Below are 21,570 nucleotides of genomic sequence, written 5' to 3'. Positions count from 1 at the left end.
AGTGGGTTTTAGGGATGTTTTAACCCCTTAAGGACACATAACATGTGTGACATGTCATGATTCCTTTTTATTCCCGAAGTTTGGTCCTTAAGGGGTTAAAGAACTGGAAACCAGGAAGTCTTACGGGCCTACATAGGGCTTCCCATTAGAATGATGTAGGTCCTATATAGCTTGTAAGGATGATATGATGATGCAATCCTTAAAGGGGACACATCACAACCCAGGATTTTTGAATATGTTTAATTAGTTACCTATATTTTTAACAAATATATATTTGTGAAGACTGAAAAATAAAATTAGATGTAGAAAGTGATAAAGATTTTAAATACACACAGGATCTATGAATAAATATCTAGTTTATTTTCTTAAAAATTGTTAATATTAAATTGTACATAAAAGTGCTTTAATGCCAGCCTCTGTATTTCCACCTCCAAACCTATCATCAGTCATATCGTCCATTGTACCAATCTCTGTCACCTATAGTAACAGCCTCCCCCTTACCAAGGACGTGTTCCCCGAAGTTCCTGCTTCCTTTTAACCCACTGTGCATTTAGCACTGGCCCCAACACAGTCCATGAGCCCTTATCCCAAGGATATTTAGAGGCGTCTGGGTGAGGGTGTCCACTTGGTCGCTCATGAATGGGATGGTTGAAAGTTCCCAATGCCTTCTGCATTGGTGGAGAGCTGCTTGGTTTTTGAGTAACCTTGGGAAAATCTGGAGACAGTTGGTTGTTTTGAGAGTTTCCGCAGAAATGGTGGGAATGTTCTGGGACCATCCCTCTGTTGAACCTGCAGAGACACATAAAGCAATAAAGACTGAATGGCATTCTAACTCTGCCAATCACCATTGGCTATTCATGAGCTATGTAACTGGCTCACCGTTCTCAGCCTTCAGGAACTTTGTTTGCAGCACATGACAGAAGTGGATGTAAAATGTTTCTATTTGAATCAGAACAAACTGGAACCCATTTGAAGTATTTGTGTAACACAAAAGTACGGTAGGTTATTACCATGTGCTTTCACCATATTAAATGGACACTCTAGATCACTAAAGCATTTTAGCTCCCTGAATTGCTTTATGTATGTTTGGGGTGTCCTCTGTTTTACATTTTATTAAAAGTGTGGATTTCCAGAGAAGTTGACACTTTTATAAGTTAACCTTGTTACACCCCCTGGCTGTCAATCAGACAACCAATCCTGTTACTTCCTGGATGTCAGTGGAACTAAACTCAGGAGGCAGCAATTGCCCAGAGCACCTGCCTTGCAAAGACTTCTCATTAAGCATTGGAAAGTCTGTGATTGGACAGCCGCAGACAGTCTGGACAGGGTTAAAACGGGAGGGCTTGCAAAGGCCACAGAGAAAATATCTACAGGTTTGCCAACTGTTTTTAGATATACCCCAATATTTTTTTTATATAATTAATGTATGCATGGTGCTTTCAATGTGATATACGTAATAAGCAGTTTTTTTTTTTAAATAATTTTTTTCTTTGGTATTTGGGCAGTGGAGCGTCCCTTTATGAATGGGATGGCAGTATATAAGGCCATTACAAATCATAAAAATGGCACTACTCAAAGTTCTGTTGCAGAGCTATACACTATACACATATAAGCACAAACCTATTTTAGCTTAATGGAGTGGTTTTGGCATGGATCATGTCTCTGCAGTTTCAGTGCTAATTCTTTAAGAGTTAAATCACTTTGTTTAAGCAGCCCTAGTCACACTTTCCTGAAATGAATGTGCATAGCCTTCCTAAACACTTCCTGCATGTGCTCCGCGTAGTGAAGAGAGATCTAATGTTTAAACTTAATATACTGCACAGTCTGTTTAATTTAGATTTCCCCTGTCTCTTCACTTAACAGAGCAAGAGTCTAAAATAAATTCAATGTGCTGTCACATCTGATCGAATGAAACCACTTTTTCATGTAGGCTGTGTGAATCACAGCCAGGGGAGATGTGACTAGGGCACCACTAAAACAGAAACAAATCAATTTAACTCCTAAATGGCAGGAAATGAAGTAGTGAGACTGCAGAGACATGATCTATACATCAAAACGGCTTCATTGGGCTACAGTTGTTTTGCTTAGAGTATCCCTTTAAGCATGTCTCAGTTTGGATCCTAAAGGACAACTGTCATCTTAAAAATATATTTTAACATGCTTTCATCAAGTACACCTTCACATGCCCTTCTGTAAATATACTGAGACTGGAGCAGCTTGCAATCATAGCTCCCTTGCAATGTCACAGGTTCAGACCTCTCCAAGTATAGCTCCTCCCCATCAACTCACAGCTACCTAGACAGTTTTTTTTTTTTTTTTTTTTTACTGCTGGCAATGACCAGCCGCAGTCTACAGTGCCCCACTGGGACTATCCCTCTCCCTGCACGGTGACACAGACAGAAAGCGCTAGGAGTCTGTCCCTCTCCCTGCACAGTGACACAGACAGAAAGCGCTAGGAGTCTGTCCCTCTCCCTGCACGGTGACACAGACAGAAAGCGCTAGGAGTTTGTCCCTCTCCCTGCACAGTGACACAGACAGAAAGCGCTAGGAGTCTGTCCCTCTCCCTGCACGGTGACACAGACAGAAAGCGCTAGGAGTCTGTCCCTCTCCCTGCACGGTGACACAGACAGAAAGCACTAGGAGTCTGTCCCTCTCCCTGCACGGTGACACAGACAGAAAGCGCTAGGAGTCTGTCCCTCTCCCTGCACGGTGACACAGACAGAAAGCGCTAGGAGTCTGTCCCTCTCCCTGCACGGTGACACAGACAGAAAGTGCTAGGAGTCTGTCCCTCTCCCTGCACGGTGACACAGACAGAAAGCGCTAGGAGTCTGTCCCTCTCCCTGCACGTTGACACAGACAGAAAGCGCTAGGAGTCTGTCCCTCTCCCTGCACGGTGACAGACAGAAAGCGCTAGGAGTCTGTCCTTCTCCCTGCACGGTGACACAGACAGAAAGCGCTAGGAGTCTGTCCCTCTCCCTGCACGGTGACACAGACAGAAAGCGCTAGGAGTCTGTCCCTCTCCCTGCACGGTGACACAGACAGAAAGCGCTAGGAGTCTGTCCCTCTCCCTGCACGCTGACACAGACAGAAAGCGCTAGGAGTCTGTCCCTCTCCCTGCACGGTGACACAGACAGAAAGCGCTAGGAGTCTGTCCCTCTCCCTGCACACTGACACAGACAGAAAACGCTAGGAGTCTGTCCCTCTCCCTGCACGGTGACACAGACAGAAAGCGCTAGGAGTCTGTCCCTCTCCCTGCACGGTGACACAGACAGAAAGCGCTAGGAGTCTGTCCCTCTCCCTGCACGCTGACACAGACAGAAAGCGCTAGGAGTCTGTCCCTCTCCCTGCACGGTGACACAGACAGAAAGCGCTAGGAGTCTGTCCCTCTCCCTGCACACTGACACAGACAGAAAGCGCTAGGAGTCTGTCCCTCTCCCTGCACGGTGACACAGACAGAAAGCGCTAGGAGTCTGTCCCTCTCCCTGCACGGTGACACAGACAGAAAGCGCTAGGAGTCTGTCCCTCTCCCTGCAAGGTGACACAGTTAGAAGCAGCTCTGAGTTTGTCACTCAAGGTGACATATTGGACAAACAGAGAGAGCTATGAATTAATCCTTCTCACGCAGGATGACACAATGAACAATTGTGAGTGTAACAGAGAAACATTTTTCTCACCTTTTCTCAGTTTCCGTATGATTTTCTGTAATATCAGCTGTAAAAAGAACAAGTTTCAGTTAGAAATGCGCTCTAGTAAAGAGGCGTAAAACTCTAGATGGGTATTAGGAGAACTGATTTCAGTGTCCAGGATAAAAGATCCAGGGTAGACATTAAGAAGTGAATTAAGTTCTCTTTATTGCTATCCATTAACAGTGTCAATAGATGGGAGCTTCTAATCAGCTCGATCACTGCATGCCAGGACATGAGTAAGTTACAAATACACACAGGGTCATTAGACATTGCTGTCCACTAACAAAGATCTTTCACTGAGAGCTATTGGAGATAGGATTTGCTCTTAAGGTTTCTCTGTAAGTGGAAACTGAATTAAATAGTAATGCCAGATATAAATGTACCTGGAGTCTGCCCCCTGGTGAGGAGAGGAGGAGTTGCATGACGACTGTATCCGCTCTTCTGTGCCACCAGGCCACGGGATAGATTGGAGTCCCTGAGAGTGAGAGAACTAGAGACACGCGGAAACAATGTGTGGGATGGAGTCGGTAATGGAGTGGGTAAGGAAGGAGACAGGGAAGAAGCTGGGTGCAGAATTTGCATTGTGGGAAATAGACATCAATGAAAATGAACAGGAAATGAAGCAAAAAAAGGAATGCAATGAAAGCCAAGAATAATGCAAAGGAAGAGAGAGTATGGCAGAGTATGGCGAATCATGGCGTCATGTTACACACAACTCTCGCTTGGTAAGCCGAGAGGAGTCCGCTTTCTCCTTTCCTCCTCCCAATCTACGTGTTAACACTGTGTCCGTCCCATTGTGTTTGTGTATCTGTTCAGTCATTTACTTCATCACTGCTTAAAAATCCCATCTACGCTCCTCTCTAAACCTCCTGGATCTCCAAGATCAGTCTCTAGAATTCACCAGTCCATACCCTGCAGTCTGTTACTTTATATAAACTGGATCCTGTGCTCCCCTCATCCTCAGTACCAAGGGTCCAGCCATGATTTGCAGAAGCTCTCGCACTAGGACAACTTACCCATGGTTCTTGTATGATCTTCCAGTCCTGCGTCTTTTATCTCACTGGCTACCTTGCAGTCACTACAGGTTCTATATAAAAACCCTGTGATTCAGCTGTCAGAGTCCATATAAAACGCACATTTCTAGCAATCCTCCCTTAATTCCATCTTCTACTGTCTTTTTCTTTCCTCTGCAGTGAAACCTGTTTATATTCATCTCCTACTCATTTTTATTCTTCATTTTATTAAATTTTTCTGTTAGCATTTCCAGTACATTATATGATATAGGTCAAGTAAATAGGAACTGGATGAATCGATGTAATAACCGATTATTTCAGGAAAGTCTCAGATCTGATCAGATGTATCCGTGCCGCTAAGAGATGTATCTTGGTCTAAGTTTTGGAAGAGGTTTGTTAACTCACAGTTAAGTAAATAAACCCTGTATTCCCATTGTATTCCATATTACATTTTCCTTCTTTTTGCCAAAATCCTCTCAGCTCGCTATAAAATCCTCGCTCTGTAAAATATCCTGTCCAATTATCACCTTGAAGCTTCCCCTGCTCTCTTTATTTTTCATTATCTTCCAATAATATGATACAAGAATTGCTCAATCAACCAGCGTCTTTATTCATTTCATTAATGAAAATGTTCCCACACGCAATAACAAACATTGTTAATTATATAGTTAATAAACCCTCACAGAAAGAAGTACTGGGTAGTACAATTAGTAAAGTCATAGGCATTTAAAAAAAAAAAAAAATGGACGTCTGGCCTCACAGTCCAGTAAAATATGCTGAAATGTGAGGTGACCCGATTTCTGAAAACGGCGTACGTTAGACTGCGTTAGAATTATTATAAAAAAAACAACTGCTCCATTCATGTGAATAAGTCCTCACGTTCCCTCGTGAATGGTTCATAATTCACATTCACCAAGTTATTGGCAATCAATGGAGCGGATATCCAGGGCAAGAAAAAGGAAAGGGAAAGCGTCCAAAAAGTCAGAGTTAATGGTGAATGCTTTGAGGACGGTTAAGGGAACTGGACAGAAAGACAAAGGGGGGGGGGGGGGGGGAGGAGAGAGAGAGAAATATAAAAGAGATATAGTGACAGATAATAGCAAGTCCTCCCTTTGCAGAGTGACAAACAGAAGGAGCTATGACAGTTTCCCTCCCCCTACAGGGTGATACAGTATCAGAAAAAGTGAGAGCTATGAGTCTGTCCCTCCCCCTGCAGGGTGACACAGACAGAGGGAGTTATAAGCCTGTCCCTCCCCCTGCAGGGTGACACAGTGACACAGACATAGGGAGTTATAAGCCTGTCCCTCCCCCTGCAGGGTGACACAGTGACACAGACAGAAGAAGCTGTGAGCCTGTCCCTCCCCCCGCAGGGCGACACAGTGACACAGACAGAAGAAGCTATGAGCCTGTCCCTCCCCCTGCAGGGTGACACAGACAGAGGGAGTTATAAGCCTGTCCCTCCCCCTGCAGGGTGACACAGTGACACAGACAGAAGAAGCTATGAGCCTGTTCCTCCCCCTGCAGGGTGACACAGTGACACAGACAGAAGAAGCTATGAGCCTGTTCCTCCCCCTGCAGGGTGACACAGTGACACAGACAGAAGAAGCTATGAGCCTGTTCCTCCCCCTGCAGGGTGACACAGTGACACAGACAGAAGAAGCTATGAGCCTGTTCCTCCCCCTGCAGGGTGACACAGTGACACAGACAGAAGAAGCTATGAGCCTGTTCCTCCCCCTGCAGGGTGACACAGTGACACAGACAGAAGAAGCTATGAGCCTGTTCCTCCCCCTGCAGGGTGACACAGTGACACAGACAGAAGAAGCTATGAGCCTGTTCCTCCCCCTGCAGGGCGACACAGTGACACAGACAGAAGAAGCTATGAGCCTGTTCCTCCCCCTGCAGGGTGACACAGTGACACAGACAGAAGAAGCTATGAGCCTGTTCCTCCCCCTGCAGGGCGACACAGTGACACAGACAGAAGAAGCTATGAGCCTGTTCCTCCCCCTGCAGGGTGACACAGTGACACAGACAGAAGAAGCTATGAGCCTGTTCCTCCCCCTGCAGGGCGACACAGTGACACAGACAGAAGAAGCTATGAGTCTGTCCCTCCCCCTGCAGGGTGACTCAGTGACACAAACAGAAGAAGTTATAACTACACTATTCTCACAAACCATGCCAGGCATAATTGACATGATGTGACATGTACATGTTTTTTTGTCCATCCTTAAGAAGGAACTACTTGGGCAGAGCAAATATGCCAAGCTGCTTTGAAACATTTAACAGATCTTTGTCTTACCTGGTCCTCCTCCTCTGGGAGGGGTCTTCGTGTTCTCCGTTGGCTGCTCTGTGCAAGGAATGAGGGCGACAGGCTCGGAGGGACTTGACAAAATCCTCTTCACCGGGAGGCGGACGAGAACCTGGCCGTGTAGGAGAGGAGCCCAGGCTGCCCGCACGATTGAGGGAGGATGGTGATTGGTTGAAAGGCCAGGGAAGTCCCTCTTCTTGCTTCAGGACTGAGAGGGAAATGATCCATCAGACACTATAAACCGACCAATTTTAACTTTTTATGATCTTCAGATGGTTTTAACTCTTTTCTAGCATGTATACTCTTAACTGGACATTGACTTTTCTGAACTGGCTACTTGTTTTCCCCCAACACTCGTTACCGGTCATCTAACTTTTTATCCTCTGACCTTCTCGCTATTTTATTTTTACCCTTCCAATCCCGTCCACTCTTCCCCAACCCCACCCAGTTCTTACAGTCTCTCTCAGACAATGAGTACGGTTTAATGTCTCCCTCTGCTCGTTTTGGCGGTAATTTTCTCATAAGAGCTGTAAAGAGAGAAAGGAAAACAGAAAGGGGGAAGATGAAGTAAAATTCAGCAATACAGAGATCTTATATACTCTAATTACATTGATCGAGACAGCTCAAACGCACTCCTACCATAACCCTAGTCTGTACCCCAGCTATCTCCCATCAAACCCCAACCCGGATTTTAGAGAAAAAGATTAAAAGAAGAGAATAGTAAGGGGATGTATGGAGGTCAGAAAACTGAGAACTTGTAAAGTAGAGTAAGGTATCAGAAATTGGAGAGTTTTCACCCAATAGTTAAAAACATTTACAGTTTGTACTAATATTCCATATGTACGAAAAAATATGTTTATTTAGGCAGAAAATACAATGTAGGAGGGGAGTGAGATTCAAAACCAAAATCAAAACTGCTAATCCAGATATTTTTCTTCTGATATGCTGTGGCATATATTACTATAAGTGACTTTGGAAGTGATGTCCTTTATCCACCCTACATATAGTGTAAAAGATATTGGTGTTCTAGTGTGTTCCCCGAGTATCCGACAGATCAGAAGAGAAAAGGTGGGTGAGTGGGAAAGGAAATTCAATGTAAACCAAGTGCAGGCTAGCCTCTGTAGATTGGACACTCCAAATCCAATAACGAGAAATATATGTATACAGATTAACAGGGCGCCACAGTCACTAAATAGGTATATGTGGGGGAAAAAGAATCATATAATAAATATACTGGTTAAAATGGTAATTTATTGATACAGAAGTAGATAAAAAATATATATTAATAGCACAATAACAAGTGCTCAAATTATATAAGACAGGAACCCATAGGTATAGCAGCTCACTAATACATAATGCTGAACTGGGCAAATAAGGTGCAGATAGTAAAAGTGCAAAGTGCAGTGCAAGTATAAGGTACAAAATACTAGTACCAAAAATGCACCAAGTCCATAATATATAGCCCAAGAAAAAAAAGGAAAATAATCAGCATATATAAACAATAAAACCGCTGATACCACGATGCAGGGTCCCAAAGGGTCGTCAATGTTTCAATGCTCAACGCGTTTCGTCGTCAGACTTCCTCAGGAGCTTCTTCCATCTTCCTCCATCTTCTTTCTTTTAAGTCAGCCGGTCCGTCTGTCCACTTCCGTGATTGGGCGTGCGTCCATACGTCACCACGCACAACGTCATACGTCATGACGCCTGCGTGGCTAATATGCGCACGCGCAACCACGGAGGAACGCAAATAAACTTTATTGCTCATGTACACGGTGGCATAAAGAGCGAACTACAAAAGAGAACGCTCTATTAATATGCAGACCGGATTTACAAATCTGCCTACCCCCCCTTCTAACCCCTATACAAAGGAATGCTAAGTATAAAGGGGGAAATATAAATTAGACAGGTACCAGACTAAAAAAAGGGAAGAAAATACAAATAGTATGTATCGAAAAAATTATAAATTTAAATATAAAAATAGAAAATTATTGAGTAGTGGAGAATAATGATAAAAAATATATATATAGAAAATAATAATAAAATATAAAAACTATGAGTCCATTTATATTCCCAGATAACCATAGAGATAGTATACAGAGACCTTACAGTATTGAATTATCTATCCAGTATTGCCAATGGGGATATGCATAAATGGATAACATATCAGAATATAAACGGGTACAAAAGACAATATCCAAATATTAGTAGAGATAAATAAAAAACCATAGATATATATACACATACAGGAAATAATGTTTATGTTGAAAGCATATCAATTTGGCTGAAGGGTAAAAGTCATATAAACATAACTGATTACATTATAAGAAAAAATTGTTATTATATCATTTGATATCCAACATGTATTCAAAAGCGTATATAGAAGGCATATATAAATATAATAAATAAATATGAAACGTATATAAAAAACGTATATAAAAAAAGGAGGAATCAAATAAAAAAGGAGATCAAATATAAAATATCATATAATCAATCAAATAAAAGCTAGTATGTCCAAATCAGTATTTAATCCTGAAGGAACAGAGGATTTCATTTTATAAATCCACTCTGTTTCCCTCATGGCTAGCCGCTTTTCGGTGCTTTTCATGGTACCTGTCTAATTTATATTTCCCCCTTTATACTTAGCATTCCTTTGTATAGGGGTTAGAAGGGGGGGTAGGCAGATTTGTAAATCCGGTCTGCATATTAATAGAGCGTTCTCTTTTGTAGTTCGCTCTTTATGCCACCGTGTACATGAGCAATAAAGTTTATTTGCGTTCCTCCGTGGTTGCGCGTGCGCATATTAGCCACGCAGGCGTCATGACGTATGACGTTGTGCGTGGTGACGTATGGACGCACGCCCAATCACGGAAGTGGACAGACGGACCGGCTGACTTAAAAGAAAGAAGATGGAGGAAGATGGAAGAAGCTCCTGAGGAAGTCTGACGACGAAACGCGTTGAGCATTGAAACATTGACGACCCTTTGGGACCCTGCATCGTGGTATCAGCGGTTTTATTGTTTATATATGCTGATTATTTTCCTTTTTTTTTCTTGGGCTATATATTATGGACTTGGTGCATTTTTGGTACTAGTATTTTGTACCTTATACTTGCACTGCACTTTGCACTTTTACTATCTGCACCTTATTTGCCCAGTTCAGCATTATGTATTAGTGAGCTGCTATACCTATGGGTTCCTGTCTTATATAATTTGAGCACTTGTTATTGTGCTATTAATATATATTTTTTATCTACTTCTGTATCAATAAATTACTATTTTAACCAGTATATTTATTATATGGTTCTTTTTCCCCCACATATACCTATTTAGTGACTGTGGCGCCCTGTTAATCTGTATACATATATTATCCGACAGATCAGTCTGTCTAACATCCGTATTCACTAAAGTGGGAATTGTCTGGAATTCAACGTGAATTTCAAAATTAAGAGTAAAACAGGAAAACAAGTTCCAAGTCAGCTATTCTTCCAGTTTAATTTATTTGAACTTACATTTTTAATTGACTTTAAATTCCTACTTCAGTAAATAATCCAGGATCTGCATGGGTGACTGACAACAGCGTGATGTGCCGTGCTTAAAGGACGGCATTGGCCTTTGCTCACAAGTAACAAAATGGCTGTGAGGGGGTGGGGGGGGGTAAAAATGTCACTATATTTTATACTAAAGGAATAAGGCCAGCAATAGTGGGAAATCATATATTACTATATGCAACAATATACCAAAAGTTACCATGTTAATTCCCCCTCTACCGCCAGTCACTGAGTGCCCATATGCAGCAAATTCCATATACTTAACTTATTGCTAATTACAGCAATTTGTAAATGCAGGCAGGAAGATGGCCTTCGAGGACGTAAAAGAGACGTAGGATATGGTAGATACTGAGAGGCTACGGAATCTGATGGCGCTATATAAATAATATAATAATAATATATTTGTACAGACAGACACACACACAGCAAGACCCTCTTCATGCGCTGAGGGCGAGGACCAGGGGTCAGAACAAACCATTGGCGGGAAAGTAGATGGGTTGCTTGTATTGAACCCACGGAAAAATAGAGAGGGTCTCGGAGTATTTTGGAGAGCAGAGGGTAAATAAGAAGTTCAAGATGACTGGAGCAAAATATTCGTTAAGTCTAGGTAGGACAAAGATCTGGGGCATAACATACGGTGACTACTAACCCTGGCGAGGCACGTCCAAAAAGCAACGTCAGACTCAATAAGTGCTGCACGGCATGGGACGGAAGCAAGATTTTATACTCCAACTCCGTATACACATCAAGGTACTACCGCACGGAGAGCACAGGAAGCTGGCTTTCCACTCAGTGCTTCTAAAGACTGTTAATACACCAACAGGTGTGCAGCTTGCTGAAAGTCCTACTAGAGCCAAGCCAAAAAACAACAACAAAAAAAGCAAACTATAAATCTATAAAACACAAACCATAACTGATACTCAGTCAATGCCTGTGTGTCTGATTACTGAGACCTTAATCGGTGAGAAATGAAATAAAGTTACGTGAACTCTCCAAATATGATCATAAGGAAATCTGGGCAACCGAAGTCCTTTATATACACAGCTAACTAGGTAATTGCCAAGAAGAGATATCACAACCAAGGCCTACACGGGATCTATTGAAAGCCCAGGAAGGTTTTTCTAAGTGTTGTTCTATTAAGACTTGAATCTTGAAAGAGTTGCACAATCTGTCCATGATCACCAACAATTACACCCCTAGAACATCATTTAAATGATCTATCACTTTGCAGGTTTTGGTTTTAAAGCAATCCCTGTTTGTTTGCCATTTCTCCTTGTAGTAATGATTTTGAAATTCACCTTGTTTTTAGTAATACACAAGATAAAGAAGATACTTTTTCTCATGGGAAGCGTGATTTTTTTTTTCCCCTCGTGATTAATTTGTAGAAATGGGCAGAGCTTAACCCCTTAAGGACCAAACTTCTGGAATAAAAGGGAATCATGACATGTGACACACGTCATGTGTCCTTAAGGGGTTAAAGGACCACTCAACACCCCAAAAGCTTCAGCTTACTGAAGTGCTTCATGGGTGAGGAGTGCCCTCATTTAACCCCAGTTTATAAAAGTGCTGATTTCTCGTAGAAAATCTCGTAAAAATCAGCACTTTTATAAATATACTTGGGAACTCCCCCTTGGCTGTCAATCAAACAGCCAGGGAGGATTACTTCCTACTTCCATTAACTCCCCTGAGCGAACAGAAGCGTCAGGCACGCTCTGCTTGAGTGTGCCTGCCTCTCCCTCACATACCTTTACATCAGCACCGCAGACTCAGGTGCCCACGCACATGCATGTAGCGGTGTGTGTGTGTGTGTGTATGCACAAATCGGCACACAACTGATTATTTCAGAGACTTCTCAGTGAAAGTTTCTTCTGGGGGAAAAGGGGAGGGGCTTGCAAAGGCTGCAGTCATAAGAACTGCAGCTATTGTAATCTATTTTAGACTATACTCCAAATGAATAAATACATGAAAATTTGCATGCATGTATTCATTGGGGTTATGTCTACTACACCGTGTGTGTTTTTGGGGGTGTTTAGACCTGTGGAGTGGTCCTTTAAGTTGATAAGCTGAAATACAATTCATCTGTTGAAGAATCCCACAGAAGGCTATCTGCAGATATCCTAGACAGACGAGAACAGAACAGCGATAAAGCAATTCAGGAGGAGTATCCCATTTTAATTAAATGTTGTAAAATTCCAAGCATGCTCACTCTTGGTTGAGAATCAGAGGCTTCTTAATTTGATTGGCCATTTCCCTGGCACAGACTGAAAGTGTGGGCGGGATTAGAAGGGGAGGGCTTGCAAAGGCTGCAGACATGAGAACCTTTGCAAGCTGATTTTAGATAAACCCCAGTGACAACATGCAGGACTAACGCAAGCTATCATCGCAGGCATATCTACTAAACAGTGAGTTTTCTTCCATGTGGAGTGTTCCTTTAAGATCCGACTCTAGGAAGAAAAAATAATAAGTATAAATAAAGTAAAGTGGTTATGGTAGAATTTAGTCATTAAGGAAAGCACATGACAGAGCCGCTTTAAAGGGACACTATAGTCACCTGAACAACTTCAGCTTACTGAGGTTGTTCAGGTGAGAACTATAGCTCCCTGCAGACTCTCTCATTTAAACACTGTATTTTCTGAGAAAATACAGTGTTTACATTGAAAGCTAGGAACACCTCCAGTTGCAGTCACTCAGAGTGAACCAGAGGGACTTCAGAGTTGATGGAGGCATAATATGCCTCTATCCACTCAGATCTGCTGTGCACGAGCATCCTGTGATTCAGTATCTCCTCCCACTGCATGCAGACACTGAACTTTCCTCATAGAGATTCTTTGATTCAATTCATCTCTATGAAGAGATGCCGATTGGCCAGGGCTGTGTTTGAATCATGCTGGCTCTGCCCCTGATCTGCCTCCTTGTCAGTCTCAGCCAATCCTATGGAGAAGCACTGTGATTGGATCAGGCTATCACATGTCAGCAGACTGCTTGTTTTTCTGAGTCTAACAGCATGCAGATTTACAGCTTCTGGCTTGAATACAGTAAGATTTTTACTATTTATGGAGGCATGAGGGGCCCAGGGGGGCTAGATGGTCGTGTTAACACTATAGGGTCAGGAATACATGTAGTTGCACTGGTGACTATAGTGTCCCTTTAATATTGTATGATTCCCATTTTTATTGTAATATTGCAGCACAAGGTTTTCAAAAATAATTTCATTGGTTGGATTCTATGTAAAATCTAATCAGCCCAACATCAAGCATGGAATGTTGGATTTAGCAAATATTTCAAAGAAAATTCGACTGGAACGCAGAAGGAAAACCGCTACAAAAATATACTAAATTCAACAAAACTACATTGATATCAAAACTAGGTGAAAACATCAAGAATTACAGCTCATAATTTATCTTTAACCACTCGACTACAATTCTGTGAAGCAGCACAATGACCTTAATTAATTATATATTCAGCTCCTAACAAAACGCAAATAAGCAAGAACACACAATAAACACCCGTTATTTAAATTCCTCAAAACTAAACAACACGGCTGGATGTACAGCAAATATCACGAGTAGAGGAAGAGGGATTTAAAAATACAGAGGGCGGGGCAGGGGGGAAAAGGGGGGGGGGGAGAAAGGTTCTTGGACAAGTCTAAGAATATAAGGGGATTGGGGGTGTCTTACTGTCCAGTTAGAGGAATATCTTCAACTTCTCTGAATCACGTATCATCAGCTGCATGGGGTGCAGGAGGGGTCAGGAAGAGTTATAAAAACAGTGGGTCATTTGGCCATTAATGGCAGGGGGAATTTCACCCAATAAACATGTAATGGTCACAAGGTCACTTTGCTCCTACATAGGACTGTCCCTTTAACCCATTAAACATGTCGCTGTTATTAGGTCACTTTGTTCCTACATAGGACTGTCCCTTTAACCCATTAAACATGTCGCTGTTATTAGGTCACTTTGTTCCTACATGGGACTGTCCCTTTAACCCATTAAACATGTCACTGTCATTAGGTCACTTTGTTCCTCCATAAGACTGGCCCTTTAACCCAGTCCTCAGGACCCCCTACCAGTCCAGGATTTGGGGATTACCTGGGTGTGTCTAAGGTGTTAAAAAAAAAGGGGGGGAAAAACACCTTAGACTCTAAGGTTTTTTTTTTTCTTTTTCTAAACACCTTAGACACACCCAGGTAATCCCTAAACCCTGGACTGGTAGGGGGTCCTTGAGGACAAGGTTGAGAAGCCCTGCTTTAACCCATTAAACATGTCGCTGTTATTAGGTCACGGTGCTCCTACATGGGACTGTCCCTTTAACCCATTAAACATGTCGCTGTTATTAGGTCACTTTGTTCCTACATAGGACTGTCCCTTTAACCCATTAAACATGTCGCTGTCATTAGGTCACTTTGCTCCTACATGGGACTGTCCCTTTAACCCATTAAACATGTCACTGTCATTAGGTCACTTTGCTCCTCCATAGGACTGTCCCTTTAACCCATTAAACATGTTGCTGTTATTAGGTCACTTTGCTCCTACATGGGACTGTCCCTTTAACCCATTAAACATGTCACTGTCATTAGGTCACTTTGCTCCTCCATAGGACTGTCCCTTTAACCCATTAAACATGTCACTGTCATTAGGTCACTTTGCTCCTCCATAGGACTGTCCCTTTAACCCATTAAACATGTCGCTGTTATTAGGTCACTTTGCTCCTACATGGGACTGTCCCTTTAACCCATTAAACATGTCGCTGTTATTAGGTCACTTTGCTCCTACATAGGACTGTCCCTTTAACCCATTAAACATGTCGCTGTTATTAGGTCACTTTGTTCCTCCATAGGACTGTCCCTTTAACCCATTAAACATGTCGCTGTTATTAGGTCACTTTGCTCCTCCATAGGACTGTCCCTTTAACCCATTAAACATGTCGTTGTTTTTAGGTCACTTTGTTCCTCCATAGGACTGTCCCTTTAACCCATTAAACATGTCGCTGTTATTAGGTCACTTTGCTCCTCCATAGGACTGTCCCTTTAACCCATTAAACATGTCGTTGTTATTAGGTCACTTTGCTCCTAAATGGGACTGTCCCTTTAACCCATTAAACATGTCACTGTCATTAGGTCACTTTGCTCCTCCATAGGACTGTCCCTTTAACCCATTAAACATGTCGCTGTTATTAGGTCACTTTGCTCCTCCATAGGACTGTCCCTTTAACCCATTAAACATGTCGCTGTTATTAGGTCACTTTGTTCCTCCATAGGACTGTCCCTTTAACCCATTAAACATGTCGCTGTTATTAGGTCACTTTGCTCCTACGTGGGACTGTCCCTTTAACCCATTAAACATGTCGCTGTTATTAGGTCACTTTGTTCCTACGTGGGACTGTCCCTTTAACCCATTAAACATGTCACTGTCATTAGGTCACTTTGCTCCTACGTGGGACTGTCCCTTTAACCCATTAAACATGTCGCTATCCCTTTAACCCATTAAACATGTCGCTGTTATTAGGTCACTTTGCTCCTACGTGGGACTGTCCCTTTAACCCATTAAACATGTCGCTGTTATTAGGTCACTTTGCTCCTACGTGGGACTGTCCCTTTAACCCATTAAACATGTCGCTGTTATTAGGTCACTTTGCTCCTACGTGGGACTGTCCCTTTAACCCATTAAACATGTCGCTGTTATTAGGTCACTTTGCTCCTACGTGGGACTGCCCCTTTAACCTATTAAACATGTCGCTGTTATTAGGTCACTTTGCTCCTACGTGGGACTGTCCCTTTAACCCATTAAACATGTCGCTGTCCCTTTAACCCATTAAACATGTCGCTGTTATTAGGTCACTTTGCTCCTACGTGGGACTGTCCCTTTAACACATTAAACATGTCGCTGTTATTAGGTCACTTTGCTCCTACGTGGGACTGCCCCTTTAACCCATTAAACATGTCGCTGTTATTAGGTCACTTTGCTCCTACGTGGGACTGTCCCTTTAACCCATTAAACATGTCGCTGTTATTAGGTCACTTTGCTCCTACGTGGGACTGTTCCTTTAACCCATTAAACATGTCGCTGTTATTAGGTCACTTTGCTCCTACGTGGGACTGTCCCTTTAACCCATTAAACATGTCGCTGTTATTAGGTCACTTTGCTCCTACATAGGACTGTCCCTTTAACCCATTAAACATGTCGCTGTTATTAGGTCACTTTGCTCCTACATAGGACTGTCCCTTTAACCCATTAAACATGTCGCTGTCATTAGGTCACATTGCTCCTACGTGGGACTGTCCCTTTAACCCATTAAACATGTCACTGTCATTAGGTCACTTTGTTCCTCCATAGGACTGTCCCTTTAACCCATTAAACATGTCGCTGTTATTAGGTCACTTTGCTCCTACATAGGACTGTCCCTTTAACCCATTAAACATGTCACTGTCATTAGGTCACTTTGCTCCTACGTGGGACTGTCCCTTTAACCCATTAAACATGTCGCTGTCATTAGGTCACTTTGCTCCTACATGGGACTGTCCCTTTAACCCATTAAACATGTCGCTGTTATTAGGTCACTTTGTTCCTCCATAGGACTGTCCCTTTAACCCATTAAACATGTCGCTGTTATTAGGTCACTTTGCTCCTACGTGGGACTGTCCCTTTAACCCATTAAACATGTCGCTGTTATTAGGTCACTTTGCTCCTACATAGGACTGTCCCTTTAACCCATTAAACATGTCGCTGTTATTAGGTCACTTTGCTCCTACGTGGGACTGTCCCTTTAACCCATTAAACATGTCGCTGTCCCTTTAACCCATTAAACATGTCGCTGTCCCTTTAACCCATTAAACATGTCGCTGTTATTAGGTCACTTTGTTCCTCCATAGGACTGTCCCTTTAACCCATTAAACATGTCGCTGTTATTAGGTCACTTTGCTCCTACGTGGGACTGTCCCTTTAACCCATTAAACATGTCGCTGTTATTAGGTCACTTTGCTCCTACATAGGACTGTCCCTTTAACCCATTAAACATGTCGCTGTTATTAGGTCACTTTGCTCCTACGTGGGACTGTCCCTTTAACCCATTAAACATGTCGCTGTCCCTTTAACCCATTAAACATGTCGCTGTCCCTTTAACCCATTAAACATGTCGCTGTCATTAGGTCACTTTGCTCCAGTGTGGTGCCAGGTAGGCATATAATGCCGTGTCCAGTGAATGGGTTTATCATCAGGGAGTATAAGCCCTAAGGTCAGCATTCAGGGACCGGTTCCTGCGTTTAAACATCAGATAAAGAAAGATAAGCGTTACCTTTTCGATCTCTGAAGAAACCTTCAAACACCACAAAGTTATTAACCTGAAAAGAAGAACACAAGCTCTGAAATAAAGGAAACAAATAGAAACCTCTTCAAAAGGCTTCCGTGGGCCTCATCTTGCTGATCCTTTCACAGATTTCTCACCTGAGGGATTGTGGAGCGAAGGTTATAATGTTTCCTCAAGAAGGACAGGAACTTATCAGAAGGGCGATCGATGGCGAGGTGCTGGGGCTCAATCTGCTCTGCCTGAACGAAGTAAAGACATGTTAAACAAGACAAACGAGAATGTGATGGGCTGAGATCGGGAGAATAAAAGGAGAGGCTGAGATCGGGAGAATAAACGGAGAGGCTGAGATCGGGAGAATAAACGGAGAGGCTGAGATCGGGAGAATAAACGGAGAGGCTGAGATCGGGAGAATAAAAGGAGAGGCTGAGATCGGGAGAATAAAAGGAGAGGCTGAGATCGGGAGAATAAAAGGAGAGGCTGAGATCGGGAGAAGAAAAGGAGAGGCTGAGATCGGGAGAAGAAAAGGAGAGGCTGAGATCGGGAGAAGAAAAGGAGAGGCTGAGATCGGGAGAATAAAAGGAGAGGCTGAGATCGGGAGAATAAAAGGAGAGGCTGAGATCGGCAGAATAAAAGGAGAGGCTGAGATCGGGAGAATAAAAGGAGAGGCTGAGAGCGGGAGAATAAAAGGAGAGGCTGAGATCGGGAGAATAAAAGGAGAGGCTGAGATCGGGAGAATAAAAGGAGAGGCTGAGATCGGGAGAATAAAAGGAGAGGCTGAGATCGGGAGAATAAAAGGAGAGGCTGAGATCGGGAGAATAAAAGGAGAGGCTGAGATCGGGAGAATAAAAGGAGAGGCTGAGATCGGGAGAATAAAAGGAGAGGCTGAGATCGGGAGAATAAAAGGAGAGGCTGAGATGGGGAGAATAAAAGGAGAGGCTGAGATGGGGAGAATAAAAGGAGAGGCTGAGATCGGGAGAATAAAAGGAGAGGCTGAGATGGGGAGAATAAAAGGAGAGGCTGAGATGGGGAGAATAAAAGGAGAGGCTGAGATCGGGAGAATAAAAGGAGAGGCTGAGATGGGGAGAATAAAAGGAGAGGCTGAGATGGGGAGAATAAAAGGAGAGGCTGAGATGGGGAGAATAAAAGGAGAGGCTGAGATGGGGAGAATAAAAGGAGAGGCTGAGATGGGGAGAATAAAAGGAGAGGCTGAGATGGGGAGAATAAAAGGAGAGGCTGAGATGGGGAGAATAAAAGGAGAGGCTGAGATCGGGAGAATAAAAGGAGAGGCTGAGATCGGGAGAATAAAAGGAGAGGCTGAGATCGGGAGAATAAAAGGAGAGGCTGAGATCGGGAGAATAAAAGGAGAGGCTGAGATCGGGAGAATAAAAGGAGAGGCTGAGATCGGGAGAATAAAAGGAGAGGCTGAGATCGGGAGAATAAAAGGAGAGGCTGAGATCGGGAGAATAAAAGGAGAGGCTGAGATCGGGAGAATAAAAGGAGAGGCAGAGATCGGGAGAATAAAAGGAGAGGCAGAGATCGGGAGAATAAAAGGAGAGGCTGAGAGCGGGAGAATAAAAGGAGAGGCTGAGAGCGGGAGAATAAAAGGAGAGGCTGAGATCGGGAGAATAAAAGGAGAGGCTGAGATCGGGAGAATAAAAGGAGAGGCTGAGATCGGGAGAATAAAAGGAGAGGCTGAGATCGGGAGAATAAAAGGAGAGGCTGAGATCGGGAGAATAAAAGGAGAGGCTGAGATCGGGAGAATAAAAGGAGAGGCTGAGATCGGGAGAATAAAAGGAGAGGCAGAGATCGGGAGAATAAAAGGAGAGGCTGAGATGGGGAGAATAAAAGGAGAGGCTGAGATCGGGAGAATAAAAGGAGAGGCTGAGATCGGGAGAATAAAAGGAGAGGCTGAGATCGGGAGAATAAAAGGAGAGGCTGAGATCGGGAGAATAAAAGGAGAGGCTGAGATCGGGAGAATAAAAGGAGAGGCTGAGATCGGGAGAATAAAAGGAGAGGCTGAGATCGGGAGAATAAAAGGAGAGGCTGAGATCGGGAGAATAAAAGGAGAGGCTGAGATCGGGAGAATAAAAGGAGAGGCTGAGATCGGGAGAATAAAAGGAGAGGCTGAGATCGGGAGAATAAAAGGAGAGGCTGAGATCGGGAGAATAAAAGGAGAGGCTGAGATCGGGAGAATAAAAGGAGAGGCTGAGATCGGGAGAATAAAAGGAGAGGCTGAGATCGGGAGAATAAAAGGAGAGGCTGAGATCGGGAGAATAAAAGGAGAGGCTGAGATCGGGAGAATAAAAGGAGAGGCTGAGATCGGGAGAATAAAAGGAGAGGCTGAGATCGGGAGAATAAAAGGAGAGGCTGAGATCGGGAGAATAAAAGGAGAGGCTGAGATCGGGAGAATAAAAGGAGAGGCTGAGATCGGGAGAATAAAAGGAGAGGCTGAGATGGGGAGAATAAAAGGAGAGGCTGAGATGGGGAGAATAAAAGGAGAGGCTGAGATGGGGAGAATAAAAGGAGAGGCTGAGATGGGGAGAATAAAAGGAGAGGCTGAGATCGGGAGAATAAAAGGAGAGGCTGAGATGGGGAGAATAAAAGGAGAGGCTGAGATCGGGAGAATAAAAGAAGAGGCAGAGATGGAGATGAGAAAGAGGGTATAAAGGAGGGGCTGAGATCGGGGGCAGGTTATCTACACACACAAAGCTCACCCTTAGCATGAAAGTAAACAGTTCTTTGCCAAATCCGTTGCGCTGCAGAGATTCGTGAATGTAGAAATCTAAAATACATAACGGTTCTGCTTCTATGTGGGATCCTGAGTGGTCCTAGAGAGGAGAATATGATTAACGTATGGAAAGATAAGAAAGGCAGAACTCCCTGATACGTAAAGTCCATCCACTCTACTTCAGCTCAGACAAAACCCATAAAACCATAAATCGGTTGCACTATTCATCTAAAAGTACCCGGTAATCACACCCTGTGTGCGCCACCCCTCCGTAAGATGGCTTTGGACAGATAATATGGAGGGGAAAGCCAATATGTCTGACAAAAGAAATAGGAAGACGTCATTCAAAGATTGTCAGCAACGTAACCAACACATGGGGCTGTAGTGGGTATAGTGCTCAGAGTTTCTCTTTAATGTCCTTTCAGCTGTCCAGATACGTCACTCAATTAGCCCAGACTGGAAGTGTCAACTGCTGCTATCAAGCATTAGATGTTTGAAGGGTGAATTTAGGACAATTCTGAATGAATTGCTCCAAATGGAACCCGGGGTGTGGAATTTAAAAAATAAAATAAAAATCTACTTGTCCAAAGGTCCCACGCAGTAGCCCAATCTGTTTGTCCATCATGACGACCTACTTCTCCTAACACAAATAATTTCATTTATGAAGATAGGGGTCCCGGTCGAGAGCCCTGGACATTAACAGGACTATTTGCTAAACTTTTAGAAATGAAATCGGAATGGAGGCAAAAATAGCAGAATTAGAAACCTCTGCCTGCTTTAGTCACAACCGGGCTGTTTTTGCCTCAGTTTTGTCACTTAGATTTATTTTGCAAATATTCAAAGTTTTGTGAATTACTTTGAGCTTTTCACCATCTGCCCTCCTACAGCCTCTTCCTTTGTCAGAGTGTGTGTTGAGTGTACTGGCTGTGTGTCATGTGTGCGAGGTGATTGCAAGCTGTATATAATATATAGTGTATGTTGGCTGTGT

The 21,570-nt window shown here is 43.2% G+C and overlaps 1 protein-coding gene across 3 annotated transcripts in view; it reads right to left on the bottom strand.

The window, feature by feature from the left end:
• Positions 1-485: 485 nt before the first annotated feature.
• The window catches only part of ATAT1 (alpha tubulin acetyltransferase 1), a 45,935-nt gene continuing 24,850 nt past the window's right edge, over positions 486-21,570 (bottom strand). For 2 of the 3 annotated variants that reach the window (XM_063431330.1, XM_063431328.1), the window contains exons 6-13: positions 20,569-20,682; positions 17,992-18,093; positions 17,843-17,888; positions 7,460-7,531; positions 6,996-7,212; positions 4,070-4,176; positions 3,675-3,711; positions 486-789 (exon numbers count right to left, since the gene is read on the bottom strand). In XM_063431330.1, the coding sequence (XP_063287400.1) occupies positions 498-789; positions 3,675-3,711; positions 4,070-4,176; positions 6,996-7,212; positions 7,460-7,531; positions 17,843-17,888; positions 17,992-18,093; positions 20,569-20,682 (987 nt within the window). In that variant the 3' untranslated portion in view covers positions 486-497. Of the gene's footprint in view, positions 790-3,674; positions 3,712-4,069; positions 4,177-6,995; positions 7,213-7,459; positions 7,532-17,842; positions 17,889-17,991; positions 18,094-20,568; positions 20,683-20,833; positions 20,952-21,570 lie in introns of those variants that run through there. The other variant, XM_063431331.1, reaches the window with a different exon arrangement.

Source organism: Pelobates fuscus, chromosome 9 (genome assembly GCF_036172605.1).
Source record: "Pelobates fuscus isolate aPelFus1 chromosome 9, aPelFus1.pri, whole genome shotgun sequence".
In the NCBI taxonomy this organism is placed as follows: Eukaryota; Metazoa; Chordata; class Amphibia; order Anura; family Pelobatidae; genus Pelobates; species Pelobates fuscus.
Note: the sequence above shows the minus strand (reverse complement) of the source record. Positions and strands in the feature narration are given on the sequence as shown.